General features: G+C 41.6%; 1 protein-coding gene across 6 annotated transcripts in view; it reads left to right on the top strand.

Moving 5' to 3' along the window:
* SPATA13 (spermatogenesis associated 13) overlaps window positions 1-13,872 on the top strand; it is a 170,109-nt gene that overhangs the window by 135,883 nt on the left and 20,354 nt on the right. For 4 of the 6 annotated variants that reach the window (XM_019286422.3, XM_010400490.4, XM_019286423.3 and 1 more), the window contains 2 exons: window positions 4,237-4,599; window positions 7,779-7,923. In XM_019286422.3, the coding sequence (XP_019141967.1) occupies window positions 4,237-4,599; window positions 7,779-7,923 (508 nt within the window). Of the gene's footprint in view, window positions 1-2,033; window positions 2,241-4,236; window positions 4,600-7,778; window positions 7,924-13,872 lie in introns of those variants that run through there. The other 2 variants (XM_010400492.3, XM_010400491.4) reach the window with 2 other exon arrangements.

The raw sequence follows: 13,872 nt of genomic DNA, 5'->3' as shown, positions 1-13,872 counted from the left end.
TTGTGCTCCTTGGGCAGCATTTCCACTGAAATCAGTTCTGAGTTCTGCATTTATCAAAGGTACACGTGGTCTGAGTAATAGTTGGAGAACCTGGCTCTAAAGATTAAGCTAAGATTTTAGTGATTAAACACCTGATGCTGATGTTGCTTACCTTGGTTATTAATGAGTACAGAGAACACCAATAGCAGTCATGTGCCATTAAATGGAACAGGGTTGTACCAGTGCCAAGTTGAGCTGGGTGAGATCATGATCAAGTCCTTGAAGTTGCTGTATGTGGATTAGGAAATCAGTCTGGGCCCAGGCACGGGAGGGGTTTGGTCTGGCTGGGCAGAGACTCTGTGGTGTAGTTGTTTACCTGGGAGCAGCCTGGGAGAGCTCCCACTGTAGCCTGTTGGGTGCGGTCAGGGGTCCTGGGGAACACAGCATTAACAGCACACCTGAATGTGGCACCTGGAGTTGAGCCCAACTAAAAATAGCTGTCAAGTGGGGTGAGGGATGGGTATCAAAGACAGCTGCACACAGCTGGAAAGCACCTCATGGTGAAGCTGCACATTGCTGGAGCAGGAGGTGGGGACCAAGCAGGGTTGCCCACAGCACTGGAGAACATGGTTGTAGCTCCACCTAAACCTACCTGCAATCCAGCTTGACACCTGGTTCCTGCCTGTAGTGCTGCCTGGCTGGTCACTCAGTAGGCTTGGCTGATGCTCTTGTTTGGGGGCTCAACTTGATTCCTGGAACATAAAAGACCCAGCACTGCTGGTGATGTCCTGACAGGCTTCCCTTTGTCCCCAGGGGCTGCTTCTGGATGGCCCAGGCCTCCATAGGTCCTGTGTCACACTTGCATGATCCATGGCATGTGGAGGTATCTCAGATTCCTTTGGACATTTGAAATGGCCCTGGGTGCTTATGTTCAGGCAACAAAATTTCATCCTAGATTTCTACTGGCTATGATGACAGCTTTATTATCTAGTTAATGTACAGACAGCTCCATTGCACAACCGACATTTAAATGTGGGAATCTGCAGCTAAGAGTGACATATTGGAAGGGAAGAATAGCAAATAAAAGTGTAGCCTGGATTGAAGTAAATGTTCATTTTAAATGGTTGTATTTGTAGGTACATTGCTGTCAGGAATAAGGAAAGCAGTTGAAATACAATGATTTAACTAATTTGCTGTTGTAGGAATTTAGTTATCCAGATAAAATGAATTCATTTGCATCAGCACAAACAAGCAGAGCTGTTTGCTTTGTAGTCTCAGAAGAAACCTAACTGAGGATACAGCCTAAAAGACAAGATTAATAATCTTGATTGCTAACATTGATGATCATGTGCTGTTGCTAGACTAAGAGGTGTGAATTTCAGAAAATCCAATGTGAATTAATCTTAGACCGTAACTTCTTAGAAATCTTAAAATTCCTTGAAATTTTTGACCAGCACTTATAAGGCATGAGCCAGAGCATGAGATTTTGATTTTCATCCTATATGAAGTGGCATATGTATCTCTACACATCTGTAGATGTTCCCAGTAATAACTGTACAACATCAACATGCTTTCACTTATAAAGGATTCATTAGGAGAAGGTAATTTGAGGTCAGCAGTGGTGCACCAGTATAAAGCCAGTCACAGGTGGAATACAATTGTTTCCTCAGTATTTTTTCATTGATGTCAAGAATCACACTTATGCTTAAGTGGCTGCAGTACTGGAGCCTGTGAGTTGTGTACTGGATATTTTTATTCCTGCTAGTAAGTGGTCACTTGATCAGGTCCTGCTTGAGCAGGTCACTAAGAGGAATGTGAGATTATCGGTCTGGTTTCCTCTGGTTTTTGCAATGACAGGATTGTGGGGGTTTTTAGTGTTTTCAGTGCAGTTTATAGATCTAAGACTAAAAACACACATCCTTCAGCATTGTTTGTTGCACAGTAGAGATTAATCTGGCTGTCATTTGGATCACTACTGTAGGTGGAGTCCTGCAGAACGAAAGCAGTCCTCTGCAAATGTTATTGCTCAAGATAAGGGTGTAAGCAGCAGATTATGAGATGACGTGTGACGTGTCCTTCCCTCAGTCTAAAAGTACAGGATCATGGTATGAACTTTGCCTGACTGGTTATGCAGAGAGTGTGCTCACATTTGTAGCTCCTATGGACAAGACTTTGCGAAACAAAAATATAAAATGACTCTCATGAACTCCTTTCTCAGTCACTGCATATGTGGAGATCCTTTACCTGTGTCTGATTCTGAGGTAAGAACCTTATTTAACCTGTGACTTTGCTGCTCAGAGTTGGAGGGGCTGTGCTTAAGAGACAGCTTTGCTGAAGCTGTGTCAATGCACCAGCCGGGGAGTGACTCTCTACTTAATTAAATGCACTGTTAAAACTGGTCGTGAGCAAAAATCTCTAGGGAACCTGAAGTTCTTGCTTGAGTGACAGGTGTCATGCCATAGAAACCAAAATTTTTTAAAGTACTCTATTTAGAATGAATTTCATGCTGTAAGTGAAATAATTGAATGTAGAGCAATGTGTGATGTTGATAATTTTTTCATAACTGCAGTAATCGTGTTAAAATATTGACTATTGAGTAACTCTGCTTACTGGCTGAAGTGCTTTCATAGCATGAAATTAATCTTAAGCTGTCTTTCAAACAAAAAGCAACTTCTGCCCACTGTATCATGTGATCTAAAAAAACTCACTGGATTCGTAGTGGCCTGGCTGAAAATGGCAGGTGGAGAAGAAGGTGACAGAAGATAAGTCTTCTGCCACAGACATCATTGTAAAAGGCTGTTTCTGGGCTGCATGTTTGCTTTGATTATGCAATAATGCAATATCTGGAATGCCTTCATCTGGTCTGGAACAAATGAACAAAATACAGTCAAAGAGAGACAAAGTGATGCTTTTTTTTTTTTTTTTTGAATACTTACTAGCTCTCTCTGCTTCTTTTCTGTTTTTATAAAGGAGTTGGGAAAAGCCAAGAAACACTGAGAAATCAGAAATTTGAGGGAAAAGTGAACATAAATTTTTGTGTGCAGATTTTTTTCCTGAAAAATTGCAAGGGTTTTGCTAGAAAAAATTACAACAGCGTTACTTCAAATGCATTGAAATGCTTAAAAATGTTCCCTCTACCAAGTATTTCAGCTGAGGTTATTTTATTTCCAGACTTGTAGTATCAGTGCAGTTATGATACTTGCAGGCATTACCTCTGTGAGCCAGATGTGCTGTTAAATAGGAACAACATGCTAATTTTCCAAGCTTCCTATCTAAACCCATCATTTTTTCCTGTGTTTGTGCTATAATATATCTTCAATCATAATCTGTATGAATTTAACCTCCCTGAGCATATGGGAAGTGAGCTTCTCCCTCTGAAACTGGATGAGCTTGCTCACCTAATTCAGTCCTGGGAGCAGAACCTGTAGATCTGACCAAGTGGGATTGTGGGAGTGAGTGGTAGGAAGGGAGTATGACTGCCCAGTCTGGTATCAGCTTACAGTTACATGGATCTGCAAGTGGTCGAACTGCAGCCTTGCTGTTCATCACTTAACAGAGGTGAAACAGAGAGATATATGGATGGCTTGGAAGGGACCTTAAAGATCATCCAGTTCCAGCCCACCAGACACAGACAGGGACACCTTTGGCTAGACCAGGTTGCCCAGAGCCCCATCCAACCTGGCCTTGAACAATACCAGGGTTGGAGCATCCACAGCTTCTCTAGGCAACCTGTTCTGGTGCCTCACCACCCTCATGGTCAAGAATTTCTTCATAATACCTAATCTAAACCCACCTTATTTCAGTTTAAAATTGTTGCTCCTTGTTCTGTTGCTACAAGCCTTGGTAAAAAGTCCAAAACCACAGTTGAGTTATTTTTACTGGTGCTACCTGTAACATCCTACTTGTGCATAGGAACAAGTCCTGTCAGCACAGAGCTATCTTTCCAAGATACTGTTCCATTAATTCAGTGTTTGTGATAGGACCTGTCTGTACTGCTGAGGTAATAGGTGAGCTTTTAGTGTTACTAGTCTTGTCTGCTGGAGAGGTGCTGATGGTTGGTTGTTTACCTTACTCATCATAAGCATCATGATGTCTGCGCTTTGCAAAGTTATCTCTTCATGAATTGTCAATTGCATTTATTGTATTTATGGTAACTCTGTTTTAGAAATGTAAGGTTGACCTGCCATATGACAAACTCACAAATGATTAACTGTCAGAAAATTCTGTGGCTTATTTGACTTGTTCACATTTAACAAGGTTGTTTCTGATGACCACTGGAAGAGGTCCACATCCCAGGATGAAGAAAAGGCAGACTCACAAAAGGTCACACCCAGGAAATGGGGCTCTGGAAAAAGATCCCGGCCCAGACCTCTCTCAGACTATGGCCAAATGTCGATCCGAAGTTTCTCTATACCAGAAGATGCAGTTGCAGTGGAGTCTCAGAGGACAGACTGCATGGATGGAGAAAATCGGCCAGGACTGGCATCTGTTGGGTCTGTGATGCAAAGCAATACTGTAGGCTACCACAGAGGGGGAAAAAGAAGACCCATCTCCGTAATAGGTGGGGTCAATTTCTATGGAGATGATCAAGTAGAAGAGAGAGAAAATCTGCTGACACAAGTAAGATAAACAGATGTGCTCTGCAAACTGCACAAGACCCTTTCACTTCCCTGTCTCTGTCTTCAGCCTAGAAAATAGAATGGATGCTTCCTTCTCTTCCTTCCCTTTTGTCAAGTTGGCATCGTGTACTTAGAATACTGCTTTCCTGGTCACTAATTACTTTGTATTCTTGCTAAAAGAAATACAGCATGGAACAAACCTGATACTGACTTTGGGATAATCTTTTCTGTATTGTAAATTAACCTGATTTCTTTCTTGGCATGATCATTATGTCTCATGGTGGTCTATAAGGGCTCATTTGTGTGTAAGAGAGTTGTGTGTTTAGTCTCCTTACAGGGTGTTGGGCCTGAGGAACAGAGGAGTACAATCAAATGCAATAATAACACATTATTTATTGATCATTTCAAATTATCCAAAAGCAGTCCTGTTCAAAAACTGTGGCATTAACAATGGTGTTTAAAATCTTGGTTTTGGCATAGCAAAGATACTTACAACTAATGAAAACATTGCTTGAGAAAATTGGTAATAAATTGAGAAATCAATGAAATTAAGAATGTAAGAAAACTGACAATATAAATACAATGTCTGTTCATGTACTACGAAATTGATCAGATGAAACAAAGGTTGGACACCTATAAGCAAGCTGTGTGTACTTGTGTAGTACCTATATTTGCCATCTCTGTTGGCTTAAGTAAAAGAGTGAGAGATTAAAAACTTCTGAAAGGTAAAAATTGCTCCTTTCTTCCTGGAGGTAGTGCTGAGCAAGCACAATGTGTAGAGGAATTTACTGTTGTGTTGGTGGTCCTGGCCCCATCTTGCACTTGGTTGCAGAGCTTCAGGCTCACTGGCTTTCTTGTAAGACTGCACTGGTCAGGCATTTTCCACTTTAGATGAAACCTGGAGGACCTCTGCCTAAAGCAGTTGTCAAGCTGATAAAACAACAGAAAAAAAGAAATAGTATTTGCATCCTCAAAAAATTTGATTCTGGTAGTTATTAATTGAATTTAAGTCCTCGTAGTCTTTCTCATGCCACTTCATCTCCTGCTGGAAAGTTTAAGGGTACCAAAGTGTTGAAACAACAGCAGGATTTTAAGTTTCCTGTGAAAAACATTTTATAACATGGACATTGTTACTGTATTTTGCACTTTTTTTTCATAAATCCCTGATGAAAAAATGCATCTTGATGCAAAACCCTAGCTGAACTAAATGAACCTTTTACCCAGGCAAAGGCTTTAGTTTCAAATCCTATGTAATTAAGGTATTTTAAAATTGATGTTATCTCTTAACTTGGAGAAAAAAAAGGAGGAAAATAATAATTATAAATTCTAGGCCATCTTACTCAAGAATAATAGATGGATCTCAAGCAATAGTTAAGTACTGGCAACTTGCTGTACTGTGGAAGTGATTAAACACTCTCCAGGCCCTTAATTTAGTGCTGAAACCAGATTGATCTCTTTTCAAACCTTGTTCACATCAGTTTAATAGCAAAGGAACATGTGTCGAGGCAGCTATTTGAGTTGACTCTTTCCATGCTCCAGTGCTGCCATGAGGGCTTGGCTGAGGTTAAATGAGCACGTTGCTGGATCACTGTGGTCAAGGCCAAAACTATGGAGCATTCCCAACAAGGGCACATTATTAAGCCAAATTATGGCTTTCTCAGGACTGAATAAAAGCACATCCGAGTCTGTCCAGGGAAAGGATTTGGACCGAAGCCTTGTAAGAAAATTTTAGTTACCCAGAAATAAATAGCCTTTTTTGCTTACTCAGCCAGTTATTTGCATACAGTAATTGCCATCACTTCTATTAGCTATTTGATACGACAAATCAGACTTTTTGTGGTGAAGGATCCTGGTATACTGATAAGGCACTTAGGAAATGAGGTTTAAAGATGAGGTTGTAGATAAGTCATATTCCATACACATTGAGGTTTTTGGCAGTCATAATAAAAAGTAAACTTTTAGCTGGAATGTAAAAAAGGACTCATGAAGCAGGAATATATGTGCTAGAAGTATTTTATGTGGGGCTGTCAAAGACTGCTCTTCACACTGGTGGGTTTTTTTCTTTAAAGCTTCTAAAATCCATGGGAATATTTGAAAAGTATGAAGCTAATTCCTTCTTTGCCATATTTTGTTTTGATCTGACAGCTTAGGTGTGAGAAAACATTTTCAAACAATACTGTCATAGGTTTCGTAACAGTCAAGAGATAGTTCATTAAAAACCCTCCCTGATATTTCAGATTACTTGATAGAAGAACAGTAACAACTGAGCAATAAGAGAAGATCTAAAGACGAGTTTCTCTGAAGCTCATGTGCTGAGGCCCGGCTGTTTAACATTGAATGCTTATGCAAGATCATTCAGCCTGGCTAATGTGGAATTGTTCAGGGACAACATAAAATCAGACTCAATTTGCAAATAAAACGGGGTAGGTTCTCCAGTCATAATTTAAAAAATGAATGATTTATTCAGAGAAAATGGCTTCGAGATAAAGTTGCAGTAAACTTAGTATTACTCCTTTTTATGAGACTCCTGGGAACTCAAAACAGAGCATCATTTAGACAGTTAATACTGTCTTGCTTATTTTACTGACAAGCAATACATTTAACTGATAGAAAAAATCCACCACCTCTGCTGGAAACCTGTTCCAGTGTTTTACCATCCTCATCCTAGAAAGCCTTTTCATTAATCTAAATTGACTCTCCTACAGACAAAGCTATTCCCCTTGTCCTATCGCTACATGCCATTGTAAAAAGTCCCTCTCCAGCTCTATTGTAGGCCCCTTGGGTATTGAAAGGCCACAGTGAGGTCTCCCTGGAGCCTTCTCTTCTCCAGGCTGAACAACCCCAGATCTCTCAGCCCAGTCTTCATAGGAGAGGTGCTCCCGCCTTCTGATTGTCTTCAAAAAAGAGTATTACAAGATGAAAATTATAGAGCATGTCTGACCACAACAGAAGGCTATGGAGTTTTTAATGTAACAAAGACCTGTAATGTAATAAAACTTGATCTGTGATGCTGGTGGACATGGTATGCAGTGTTTAAGCAATGTCACTTCAACATAGGGGATTTTACTGCCCCTGTAATTACCTGGACTATCTGGAGAAACCTTACTTCATACCTGAGCTTTGCTCAGTTGGACTTGCTGACAGCTTTACTAATACTGGATTTTCCTGTTTTCTCGGTAGCCTGTGACACGGCCACCCGTTCCAGTACACCAGGTGCCCCCGTACAAGGCTGTTTCAGCCAGGTTCCGGCCACTCACCTTCTCACAAAGTACCCCCATCGGCCTGGACCGAGTGGGACGGAGGCGGCAGATGAGAACATCTAACGGTAAGATGAGCAAGTATTTTTAGACCAGAAAGTCACACCCCAGGCTGAGGAAGAATTAGAATATAGTATGGAACACAAAAGGGTGCAGACCAACTCAGTGACAATGTAATACCCAGCTAAGTTGCTTTGTTTTGTGAGTTTCTTATTAGTAGCTGCTGTCCTCACGTAAAACTTTTTTCAGGTCTGCTGTTTGACATTGCTATGGCTTATTGTTCTGTACCACCTACAGTCCTGTATCTTCCACTCTCTATTCACATACTTGCCTGAAGACAATAGATTATGAAGGAAGTAAGTTCAAATATGCTTGAGTTCATACCTGAACCCTAGCCACACCACACATGTATTTTTAATTTTCTGTTTGCTGCGCATTCGGCTTTACTTAGATAGGCAAGTCTTAAATAATTAAGCAGCTTGTTGGTGAGTGTAGCCCAAGCAAGGCTCTGGTACATGAGGGACAGGTTCTTGGAAAAAATTGCCTTTTTGGAAGCATTGCCCTTTAACAGGCTTGCTGATGTGTCCTGTGTAATTTTGCTGTAATTGTTTACTTTAGCATGCAATGCTGTCTGGAGTTAATAGGAGTAGTCTATTAACTGGTCTAGTAGTAGTAGAACATTTCTTCACAGGTGGGACCAGAAGAACTTGGGTTAACACCTTTTTTGTTCCTTCAGACACTGGCAAGAGTTGGAAATAAAAGCAAAATTTTCACTTTGTATCTTTCACTGTTAAGAGTGAACAAAGCACTGTTGGGAACCTTCACCCTGAACCTTCTGGATCAAGGCTTCCCGTGATTGAAGTAGGAAACTGAACAGATAGCATTTTCAATGTTTATTAAAATTACATGTATGTTTACAAATCAGTACTTGGCTTCTATGGTTCTTAGCTAAGTTTTATCTGCAGTGTTGTCCAAATTCTGCCACAAATGCTTTAACTACAAATTAATTTATGTAAGAACATGTTAAAACTGAATTCTGCTGTCTTGAATAGAACATGACAGTTTTTTTCAGGAGGTGCTCTCCAAGAAGCAGACTTGAGAATTTCTAACCATGGCAATGAGAAGGACTAATCCACTGAGATGAGCTCAGTTGGTTGGATAATGGTGTTAATAATGCCAAGGCTGTGGGTTTGATCCCCATATGGGCCATTCACTTACGGATTGCACTTGATGATCCTTGTGGGTCCCTTCCAACCCAGAATATTCTGTGATTCTGAGATACATTATTGTGCTGGTTTAGACTGCTGGTTTAGGGAACTAAACTCCAAATAAGCCACTCCCTTTCTGCCAGCCCCTTCCAGTAATGGAGGGACAATAAAGAGAAATTACGAGATAACAATTTACTAAAATCACAATGACAACAGCAGTATTAACAGCAAAAAGTATGCAAAAAGAAGGTGCCCTACCCACAAAAAAGGGCATTTATCACTGTGAAAAAAACCCCAGCACTTCCTGAAGACACTGTCTGGTGTGGTCTCCAGACAAAGGCAATATCATCACTGTTCCTGCATCTGGGCCACGAGGTATTTGGGACACAAAGGCAATACATCAAGGAGAGCTTCCCCTGCTTTAGTGTTCTCCGCCACCCCAGTCTGAAAACAATGAAGGACTAGGACAAGCAAACCCCTTGGAAGCTTGATCATTATTGTTGTGCCACAGTGCCGCCTCAGACCACTCTGCTTTGCTGGTTCGATTCCGCACAGCTGCCTCCAGCACTGGTGCTGCTCCTCTTGGGCCCTTCTGGGGCTTGGGCTCTGTGTGGCTGGACTGGGCTCAGCTCCATGCTGCTGCCTCTTTCTCTTGCCTTTTGTTCCCTGGGAGCGGCGTCTCAGACTCGTCGCTGTCCTTCAGCACTGTGTCTTAAAGCCGCAACTTGAAGGAAGGGGAAAGGGACCGATAGTGGCGGAGAGGGGCTGGCTCCACTTGGCTGATCCCAATACCTTCTCCCTGGAGAGATCCAGCAAGATGGCAAACTTTGGTTTCCAGTGCCCGGCTTTTCCTGCCAAAACCACGCCCCCAGCAGTGATGTGGGTGGTATGGAATACACAGCGCTAAAAGCTCCACCCCCTCTTCTCTCTAACCAGGGCAATTATATACACTCCCTTTGTATTTTCCTTTTAACTTATATTGTAGTAAAGTATTGGGATCTACTTTAAAACCCATGTCTGGAGTGTGTTCTGCTGTATGCATCTTAGTACACATAATGATCCAGATTAGATAAATTAGACATTGAATGCTGTGACTCTGGCTGAGATTATGTGGTGTCTCAGTCCATGCTTCCAGAAGAATCACTCACAGAATAACAGGTCTGCCATAACATAGTTTGGGAAAAAAAGAGGCTCTTTTATTATCACGGAGTAGGAATTACTTTTTCTATTTTTAGTTATCCTTTCCAATTCATGTTTGGAAACCACACAAAATAGTATTAGTTACCAGGACAACTGCCTGAGAGCAGTATCTTTCCAGGTATTTAGCTTTTGAATAACTGGTCTCATAAACATAAACATCAGGATGACAAATACACAAACCAAGATTTCTGCCACTTTTCAGGACAATGAAGCCAAAGCAACCTTGATTGTGTTAGATGTGACTTTTATGAGACCTTACAATAGACATAGAAGTGGAGCAGGAAAAGCTTCTGAAATCAAACCTGTGAAGGCAAGTGGGGAATATCATGGACTTCACAGCTTGAACGCAGTTGCAAAGATCTGTTAAGTAGCTCTAGAAGAAATTTTAAAGTGACTAGTGTCACACATTCTGATCTCTTTCCTTTTTTCTCTTAAATCACAAGGAATTTCCTTGTCTTTGAACATGTGAGAGTTTTTTGTTTGCTCATGCACAGTGAAATTTGATAGCACAAAAGCCCTTTATTATAGAAAGTAATTCTAAACCCAAGCACTGAAAAGCAGTGGTATCTTATCTTAGTTACTTGCTAAAGCCTAATATGTTGCATGCCTTCTTATAGAAATGGCAGATAAAAGTGGAGGTGTAAATTTTTAGAAAAACATATGTTAGAAGACAGGGAATCTGTAGGAAACAGTAAGAATCAGACAACACAAGGGAAAATTCCCTTGAGACTTACATTGCTACTCTTGCACTTAAAGGGTTACAAGTTTTAAATTATATTAAACAGATTGCCAGTTTGTCACTGCAGAGCAATTTTCTTAAAAACTAACCCATCTTTTTTGCATATTTTTGTGTGGGACTGGAAGTTGTCCTGTGTGGAGCACAGCTCAGGAATGACTCAGGAAAGTGGTTGGTTTTCTTAAGGAGAGAGCTCATGAGTGGAATCAAGTGTTCAGTGTCTGCATGAATGATGTGGGAAGGGAGGTATAAAATGAAATGGTAATTCTTGCTGGTGTGCTTAATTATTCACTGTACTAGAAGTGAGACACGAGGCACTGCACTGGCACCAGGCGTTGGTAAAGGCAAGGTAACGCATGTGGAGGAGGAAAAGAGCCTAATGTGCTTGCAGAAGAATGGACTTTGAACTGCATATTGTCATTCAGGAAGAGATCTTGCAATCTTAACAGAGATTTAAAGAGTCAATGCAGTACTTAGTAACAGTCAAAACAGTAAATAAAAGGGCAGGAGTTGAAATGAATAGAGAACAAAACAGAGGGCCCAGTTGTGCCACTGGTGTGTGTGGGGGCTATCTCCCTGTTCCTTTCATCCCAAAAGGCATTTTTTACAAGGAATGATACAGAGAAAAGCAGAAGGACAAGAAAATAGAGTCAGTATGTGTCTCTGGGAGGAGTGATTAATGTGGCTTGGGCTCTGAAACATGGAAAAAAGGACAATAGGAGAATAAAAATCTGTTTGGCATAGGAAAAATGAACAGATAATAGTTATTGTTTCCAATAATTTAAGAACTAAAGGCCACCAAATGAAATCACCAGAGAGCAAGCTCAAAATAAAAGATAGTTTTCACACTCTATAAAATTAAACTATAAAACTAATTGCTACACATTATATTTCACATCCCAGCAGTTTAAAAAAATTCCGAAAGTGGTTTGAAAAATCCAGTTCATTAAACACAAAGATATAATTTCTGCCCCAGGAGGGATCTGACTGATCTGCAGATAACCGGAATTCAGAAAAGTGCATCAGAAAAATGTCATCACATGCCTCATCTATTTTTGTGTTCCTCCCTGGGCATCCTCTACTGGCTGCTGATAGAGAAGTGGATGGCGGTGACCTGTGGTCTGCCCCAGGATGGAGGGTTCTGTGACACCGGAGTGTATCTAGAACTAAATTTTCTTGAGGCAGATAAAGTAGATTTTAGTATTTTAGTGAGTACTACCCACAGCCTTTTCAGAGTGCCCTGTGCAGTGGCTAAGCCAGCTCAGCATGCATTTGGACAAGGTCACAGTGAACTGCCACTACAAAGGACAGCCTGCGCCTCCTCCTGTCCCCGGCTGATCTACAAGGCAATGAACCCACCACCACTTCACCCCAAATGAGTACTTCTGTGGTGGTTCAGTTTGTGGCTGCACAGTTGCCAGATGTGCCCATGCAAAGGAGGGACAGCAGAGCCCCCTCCATCCCAGCAGCATCCCACAGTGGCATTAAGTTAGTCATTGGGCAAAAGCACACAGTCTGTTCCTTTCTGCAAAAATCAGACCAAAAGATTTTTGGGTTGTTTTTCAGAGGTTGTTTTTAAAGTGTCTTGTGAAAGAGCTGTATGGGGTTTGATCTGGTTTTCCTTTGGCAGTTAAACTGTTTTTCCCTGGTGGGCAGGGTTTTAACATGGCAAAGAGCTTGTGTTCTGGCTGATCAAAAGTGTGAAGTTTTCACTTGCAGGTGCCAGGATCATCAGCACTTCAGCGTCATCAGTGTCACTTCTGTTTGCCGGCTTGTTTTTTTTTAATGGCTTATGCCAACAAAAATGCTGTCTGTGAAGATCTTTTGTAGTAGCTTGTTTTTATTCTGCTATCCAACTAGAGCCCTTGCAGCAAGAAATAATAGGGAAGTTTAAGAGATTCAGAAGCTAATTTCTGTCAGTCTCCCATGCAGTGCAGCACAAACAGGATTTTTGCAGGAAGGTGGCATTAATAATTGCAGGGCGATGTTTGGCCTTTCCTTCTCTGTCTGAGACAGCGCTGGAGAAAACCATGTGATTTCAGTGGGTGTTGAGAAGTTGCTGTGTGCAGAAATGCCTCCAGGGTTTTCTGAACACATCCCTGGAGAAGGCAGTCCCCAGTCACAGGACAGGCTCAGATGAGCAACAGTTTGCAGGTAAAGAAGAAGCCATAAAGTTTATGGGGCTTTCCAAACAGTTAGCATAGTGCTGTGTGCAGACATAGGTTGCAGAAGGCTGTGCACTCTCCTGATGGGAGCAGCTCCTGCCTTTACTTCCAGTGCATGGACTGATCCAGCTTCACTGTGGGAGGACAGATGCAGGGGTGGTGAATGCTGGGCCATGAATGAGGTTGTGCTCTGGTTGGGTCGGACCCGGAGAAAGATGGGTGGTTTGAGTGCTTTGCTGCTTCATTCCCTATTTCATGGAGCAGCTGGATTAAGTTTGTAGTTTCAGTGAGAAAATATCTCCCTCCTCCCCTCTTTTCCTGGGAGCAGTCTGCTGCAGCCTTAACACTTGTGATGCTTGTGCCCTAAATAATGATACAGCATTTGCCTGTGAAGCAAGAGAAATTGTGCAAAAAATACCTTAGTTGTTTAATTCTACTGGAATTTTAGCTGGTAGAGTATGACAAAGATGGACCGATACTCTGAACAGTGTTGTAATAAAAGGAACTCCCAGCTCCCATCCGAATAGTCTCTCCCTCTGGATTGCAGTCATTTGAATATAGATTGAAATCGCATTTAGCTGCTTTAATGAAAAACAAATGCACTCCCTGGCTTGCTCTGTTCATGATGTTCAGGCTCTGTGGGAACGGTCTGGGCGGCTACAGGCTCAGCACGGCCAGGGCCAGGCAGCTAGGTTTTTGTTTCTTTTC

The sequence above is a fragment of the Corvus cornix genome, chromosome 1, assembly GCF_000738735.6.
Source record: "Corvus cornix cornix isolate S_Up_H32 chromosome 1, ASM73873v5, whole genome shotgun sequence".
Taxonomy (NCBI): Eukaryota; Metazoa; Chordata; class Aves; order Passeriformes; family Corvidae; genus Corvus; species Corvus cornix.
Note: the sequence above shows the minus strand (reverse complement) of the source record. Positions and strands in the feature narration are given on the sequence as shown.